The 7,500-nt window shown below is 36.9% G+C and overlaps 1 protein-coding gene across 1 annotated transcript in view; it reads left to right on the top strand.

The window, feature by feature from the left end:
* The window catches only part of LOC113820494 (NF-X1-type zinc finger protein NFXL1), an 11,907-nt gene extending 5,937 nt beyond the window's left edge, over nt 1-5,970 (top strand). The window contains exons 7-16 of the mRNA XM_027372849.2: nt 89-351; nt 566-796; nt 952-1,083; nt 1,610-1,821; nt 2,021-2,165; nt 2,676-2,765; nt 2,928-3,137; nt 3,845-4,036; nt 4,221-4,418; nt 4,988-5,970. Of these exons, the coding sequence (XP_027228650.2) occupies nt 89-351; nt 566-796; nt 952-1,083; nt 1,610-1,821; nt 2,021-2,165; nt 2,676-2,765; nt 2,928-3,137; nt 3,845-4,036; nt 4,221-4,418; nt 4,988-5,215 (1,901 nt within the window). The 3' untranslated portion in view covers nt 5,216-5,970. The remainder of the gene's footprint in view (nt 1-88; nt 352-565; nt 797-951; nt 1,084-1,609; nt 1,822-2,020; nt 2,166-2,675; nt 2,766-2,927; nt 3,138-3,844; nt 4,037-4,220; nt 4,419-4,987) is intronic.
* The last annotated feature ends 1,530 nt before the right edge of the window (nt 5,971-7,500 follow it).

Here is a 7,500-nt window from a genome sequence, read left to right as displayed (position 1 = left end):
TAAGAGTGTACATAAAATGTGTTGATGGAAAAACAACAGGAAAATAACAAAATACTAGAAATACCAAGGTATTCTAATTTTTCCATAGGCCCCTGTCCACCCTGTCCAAAAATGGTTGAAAACCAATGTCACTGTGGACAGATGCCACCACAGCCTCGCAGATGTTGCTCAAAGAACTGGTCATGCGGACAAACCTGTAGTCAGATGCTCTCCTGCCAGCAGCACAAGTGCGAGGAACCTTGTCATCCAGGAAAGTGCAAGAAATGCCCTAGACAGAGCCGCCAGAATTGTAACTGCGGGGCAGAGACCAGCCTTAGGGAATGTGCAGACCCAAATTGGCAGTGTGGAAAGGTCAGTCATTTGGTGATAAGAAGCCCAACAGCAAATATATGAACTACTTAGTAATTATGTAATGTATTCTCCTAATTTGAATATATGCAAAATAAGCAATGTACTATCTTGAAGATATTACAAAAATAAATCAAATCATGATGTTTCTTCAGTACTTCATCATATTGAATTGGATTATAGAATAACTTAGCAAATAATTTTCATACACTCACAGGCATGTGGCAAGCGTCTGAACTGTGGACACCATCTTTGTCAGAAAATTTGTCACAGTGGAGATTGCGGTGACTGTCCATTAAGTGGAGAACGCAAGTGCCCCTGTGGTAAGACCCAGCATATTCTCCCTTGCACACAGCAAATACCAACCTGTGGAGACACCTGTGGAAAGCTGTTGTCTTGCGGGATACATTTTTGTGCTGAACGTTGTCATAGAGGAGCATGTTCCCAGGTCAGTCTGTTTTCTTTCATTCTTAATTTTTTCACTTTCTTTCTCTGTCAACAGTTACAATAAAATACCATACCTTTGGTGAAAAAAAAAACATTTAGATAAACTGTTGGAAAAGTCTGGCAGATCTAAGCAACGCCATCTTTCTCCTCTTTTAGTGCCTTCAGTTCCGTGTGAAAAAGTGTCGCTGTGGGTCAAAGCAGAAGGAAATGGCATGCAGCAAGGAACTGACTTGTGAAATAAAGTGCAAGAACCTACGAGATTGTCGACGGCATACATGTAACAAGAAGGTAAGCTGTCGCTTACAGTGATATGAAACTTAGATAGATTTAATGTAATTCATTTTACTTTTTATTTTTTATTATTATTCTTGGGGAAGTTAATTAGCACTTGAAAATTAAGTATGATATACATCTCACACAAAAAGCAGCATTATGATATTTTAGACAGTTACAAAATATATATATATATATATATATATGTATTTTTTTTTTTTTTATTATTCTTCCTCTTCTTCATTGTAGCATCAAAAGAACAGAAGTGTCCATATGTATATATGTATATATATACATATATATATATATATATATATATATATATATATATATATATATATATATATATATATATAATTTTTCTTCTTCTTCTTCTTCTTCAGATTTCTCAACATGGCTAGATCAGGTTTTGTAGAAAATAATCATACTGTCACAAGTATGATTATTTTTACTTGTTTCCATTTTTCTCTTTCTTTATCTACTTCTTTTTGCCTTACATTTACTCTTCCAATATGGTTTAAGACAATAACTTCCTTTCTAGTGTTGTCTTGGAGACTGCCCCAGGTGTGAGCAACCCTGTGGTCGGACGCTGACTTGCCGCAACCACAAATGTGAAAGCCGATGCCACCAGGGACCTTGCTACCCATGCACTGTTATACACACTATTACATGCCGGTGTGGAAAGAGGAAGATTAGGGTCCCATGCGGTCGAGAAAAGTATACCAAGCCACCAAAGTGCTCTGAGCCATGTCGGTAAGTGATGCTAAAGACATGGATGAAGACTGTCAAGGTCTGATTTCTTGTAATATTTAGATGCAGGCCAATATTTTATCACTTTATGTGTCCAAATATTATCTTGTCTAACTCTCCCCCCCCCCCCTCCTTTTTTATTATAATGATGATACTTATTCTATTTCACCTAGAGTATACGTCACATAACCTCTCTCAACAGAGTGCCACCAACCTGCCACCATCCTGAACGTGAATTCCACAAATGCCACCAGGGAAACTGTCCCAGCTGTCGATTAGTTTGCAACTTGAAGCTTAAGTGCGGTCATGTCTGCCCTGCACCATGCCATGATGCTGTTCCTGTTAAGGTAACCAGGAATTGCAGTAATTGCATCTCTCTCTCTCTCTCTCTCTCTCTCTCTCTCTCTCTCTCTCTCTCTCTCTCTCTCTCTCTCTCTCTCTCTCTCTCTCTCTCTCTCTCTCTCTCTCTCTCTCTCTCTCTCTCTCTCTCTCTCTCTCTCTCTCTCTCTCTCTCTCTCTCTCTCTCTCTCTCTCTCTCTCTCTCTCTCTCTCTCTCTCTCTCTCTCTCTCTCTCTCTCTCTCTCTCTGTTGAATAACTATAAGTCACAATGAAAAAAAGAATGACCAGTAGATTCAGAGAAGCTTAAAATACACTGAGTAAATGGTTTCTTTGCCTACAGAATAATGTTGTATGGATCTATTATGAGGTTGGGAGGTTTATACTTCAAATTTAGTTTATCCATAATTCTTGGTAACTAATGCTTGTTACAAATTGTTTTCAAGGCTGACACTATTCTGTGTTTTTTAGTATGACTTTAGGATTCAGAATGTAAATGGTTGTGTATCTTCTTTCACAGGTGGTAGACACATCTCGGAGAATAGGACCCTGGGAGCCTGTTGCTGCCCCCAGAATTGAGATCCAGAAGAAGCCATGTCCTCCCTGCATGGTAAGCAATAGGGCTTTATATACTTAATATATTAGAAAGTGTTGTAAATACATGCAGGATTTGATTTTATGTTATAGGGTTTAACACAGAAAAGGTAATCATATTTAAGGTCAAATCACAATCGGGTACAGAGATGCTATATTTCAAATATTGTTTACAAAGGTTCCAGTCCCAACAACATGTCGTGGCAAGCATGAGACACCACAGTGGCCCTGCAGTGATTTGCGCCCATATAGCTGTGGACGTAAATGTGGACGCTCTCTTGCTTGCACAAACCATACATGCGAAGTTGAGTGCCATGTGGTAGATGGTGCACCAGACAACACAAAGGCTGGAAAGAATTGTGCTCCTTGTGAGAGAAAATGCTCAAAGGTAAGCTGTGAAAATTATGTCAACAAACAAACAATTCACTTATTTTCTCGCTTCCCTATTAAGTATGTGTAATTTTTAGGGAAATAGTGCACATTTATACATATATATACATATATACACATATATATATGTATGTATGTATGTATGTATATATATATATATATATATATATATATATATATATATATATATATATATATATATATATATATATATATATATATATATATATATATGTACATATATGTACATGTGTGTGTGTGTGTATATTTATACATGTGTGTGTCTATGTGTATTCAAATATGAATGGCTACATAATTCAAAGAAATATATTTTTTGATAGGTCCACAATTGCCCCAGTAGAACCATGATCACCCTAGGGCTAGGACCAAATTGCCCCATATTTCTGTATAATGTGGTGCACCTTCCACTGCATGTTTCTCTTTAAGTTATTATTATAATTTTTTTCATTTGTTTGTACAATGTACTTAACCCACCTATGTATATGTAACCATATTTTTGTTTTTGATCAGTAAATGTATGACAGGACAGTCTAAAAATAGGCCCAGATTGCTCCAGTTTGCACTGTATGTGATTATGATAAAGATGATGTTGATTTAGGCGACAAAAATTTATTTTCATTTCTGTATTTGCAAATCGTTCTGAAGTTTATATTTTTTGCATTTCTTAAAAATCCATTTTTTCAGGCTCGTCCACAGGGATGCTCACATGAATGCAAGAAGGCTTGTCATCCTGGAAACTGTGCAACATGCCACCAGCTAACAAAGATTAAATGCCACTGTGGCCTCACACAACTCTTTGTAGAGTGTGAAGCCTGGAACACAGCTACTACTGAGAGAGAAACGCTTCAGTGTTGTAAAAACCAGTGTAATAAGATGGTAATATTGATATGGGAATTGAATTTCATATTGATCATATCATATTTATCATGTGTATTCTCTTTCCTCAGTGAATAGGTTGTACATTTGATCTGCTATAGGATATTGCCCATGTGTAGTTAATGTCACCTTCTTGTATATTGTTTTATAATAAGGTTTAATGTTTTCGTTTGATGTTCTTTAGATGTCATGTGGCCACAGATGTACCAAGGACTGCCACAGTGGCCCATGTAGTGCTCCACAGAACTGTAAGAAGAAGGTAGTTATACGATGTCCTTGCAAGAGACAGAAAAAGGACTTTTCCTGTCATTTGGTAGGAGCAGGGAAGGCAACATTGGAGTGTGATGATGTTTGTGCCTTGAAATTGAAAGAGAAGGAAAAGGTATGTTGTTTTAGAAGCCTTAGACATTTCAAATTTTTGTGTAAGTTTTTTGGATTCTGTTCAGTCATACAACAAATATAGGGAGTATAAAACTGTGTCTCAGCTGTCACTTTCTTAACCAACAAAACAGTTTCAAGGGTATATTCTTATACAAATTGTGCACAAGCAGATTCTTTTCCTTAGCAAGTCCCAGTATTCATGCTCTGTATTTTGTGCATCATCATTTTATTTATAGTTTTGAGCTTTTCATTTATTTGATGCCGTTTTTCCATTTATAGAAGATTTTGTTAGATTTTCCCCTCACTGTCCTGAAAGTGTTTTAGTTTCTTAACTTGGAAAGAAAAAGATCCTGCATAATAATATATACCCCTAAACTTCCAAAATACAGGCTCACAATTTCGAACCACAGTAGAACAAAAGTAATGCATTTTTAGAGTAAAAATTGTTTAAAAAGGAAATTTACCTGGAACAATGAAAATTGCATTTTCTTTTAGATTTTTGCCAATTTATGCATGTCCAATACCATTTTCTTTTACTTTACTTTTACTTTACTTTCTTTTTTTCACTAGGAACAAGAAGAACAAGCAAAGAAAAAGCTTGAAGAAGAACAGGCTCGGCAAAAGAGAGAGCTAGAACTCTTTGAGAAGAAGATGGATGGAAAGAAATCCAAGAAACGCAACAGGAAAGTAACAGAATCTAACAATGAAAAGTCATTTTGGAACACATACAAGTCATTGTTCATCTTAACAGCAACAGTTGTTGTTGCAATGTCAGCTTACATAATAATGGGCAGCTAGTGTGTTATCCCAATTGTATGATTTAGGGGAATCAAAAATGATCAACACTGTGTGTTGCAGACTAGCAGGGTTGGTGTGTTTAATCATTTTTATTTGATAAAGAAAGAAAAATTAAATTCTTTGTTGTCCAGTGCATGTTTTTGCTTTTTTGTTCCACTTTCTGCATTGATTTCCAAAGAAAGGTATATTGTGATAATATATTAATGGTTTAGAAAGATAGTCACCAGCTCATTTCAGCAAAGTAGTGGAGACATTTTAGTTTTTGAATGTTACTTTCTACCATCTCATATTGAAAAGTAAATTTCTGGGAATTGAGAAATATTTTGCAGAAAGTCTTGATTTAGGTGAAGGGTACTGCATACCATTTTGTTTCTATAAATGAGTGCAAAGAAGGAAATACAAGGAAGGAATGTAGGATAACTACTATCTTTTCTTGTAAGAAGTCTTCTTTTTTCCTTTGGCCCTTCATTTTGTATTTTTATAATTTAGGGCCAACCCTGCTTATTGTTCATTGAATAATGATAATTTATTTCATACATAGATGAAATTTCATATTATCCATTATGGATAAGAAAATATAAACTTATAAATGTCAGTTTGTATTTAAAATTTGGCCACAAGTTCTTTCAACCAATTTTTATTTGGTTTACATCCTTGAGACTGTCAGAAATTATTTGTTGAATTTGTATACAGAGAAGCATGGCACAATTATGTTATTCACTATTGTTACTATTCAATAAAGATAATCATATCACTACATTTGTAATCAATGGTAGTCAGAGGTGTGTTTTCCCAATGGAAATGAAATGAATATTTATTATATATCTGTGTCTCATCTCTTGTTTCTCTCTGTCTTTGATGCATTCTTTTTCTTCCCTACATATCTCCTCTCTTTTTAAATTTCTCTCTTTTCTTCTCTGAAACTTTTTCATCAGTCAGTTACTGCATATATTATTTTTATTGCATAAATAATGTATGATCAGTAGTCTCATCATAATTACATGAAACACAGCAAGAGGAAGCCTGAGTGAGTAAGGAGTGAGTGTACTTGTGGGTGTAGAACAGAAATGGTCTGTGGTTACTGGTTACAAAACAAAATAAATATGCTTAACATCAAAGGTCATATTGCACTATAGAAAGGTGTAGTAATGAAAACGGGAGAGATTAAATGTTCTAGTTCAGGAGAGTATGGCACTGAAAGGAGCAAAGAGGGGCGATGGTAGAGAGGGTGAGTCACGTGTATCCAGGAGAAAGTGGAATGGATAACCGGGAAGCAAAGGGGGATGATGCAAATGAAGCAGAGGGAATGGGAGTGGGAGGATGGGGTGCAGGGAGGACATGAGTAGGAGATGGATGGCTGTCAGCAATTACTCTGAATGTAGAGAGAATGGGAACAGAGAGATTGGAGAATGGATGAGATATAGGCACATGCAGGGAGTAAAAGAACCTTTTCTGCTTCCTGTCTTGCCTCACTTAAAGTGGGGCCAAGTTTTAATCTGAGAATTCCCAACTTGGACTCAGATTTGTTGGCAGGGCAAACCCGACAAAATACACGATGGGAGCCACCACTATTGGGACATGTGCATGATTGTGCAGAGAAGCTTGATTGATCATGACCAGGTTAAGCACATAACCTCATGGACCTCAGCCCTTGCCTCAACTATTTTTTGCATTTTCTCCTTTCTTTCTCTTATCTTCCCCATCCCTTCTGTCCAATTCTTGAGGTCTAAGAGCCGTGTTGAAAGGATGAAAGGATGACCTTGTCACAGTCATTAATGGCCTCAGGGAGCCATGAGTGTGGTATTCCTTGGTAAATAATTTAGCCCTTACCTTCCCCACATATAACAGGCTTACCATGGCCAGTAATGAAGATTTTGTACCCTTATTAGGGGCATTGAGGATTGCCTCTTTATCAAATAGCCTCTCTGAATTTTAATTCCTCTAGCTTACCGACCCCTGACTCCCCTTTGACCATGGATCCGGCCACTGTTAGTACACCTCCCTCCGTTACACACACTGCCAACTTGACCGATCCTGAATCATCTACCCAGGTTACAATTCAACTATTAAAAGACATCTCATCCTCATTCCCAACATCTTCCAGCCCACTTCCTGAACAATCACCTTCACATATTAAAACTCTTCAACCTTATTGTCCACACTTCCATAATGCAACCTCACTTTACACCACTCCTCCTCCTCCCGTCCTCGTCTCTCAACAATACCCACTTCCTCAAACCTTTTGAGTAATCTCTTTAGACCAGCTAAGTGGGACCGATTCTTTA

Source organism: Penaeus vannamei, chromosome 13, assembly GCF_042767895.1.
Source record: "Penaeus vannamei isolate JL-2024 chromosome 13, ASM4276789v1, whole genome shotgun sequence".
Lineage (NCBI taxonomy): Eukaryota > Metazoa > Arthropoda > Malacostraca > Decapoda > Penaeidae > Penaeus > Penaeus vannamei.
Note: the sequence above shows the minus strand (reverse complement) of the source record. Positions and strands in the feature narration are given on the sequence as shown.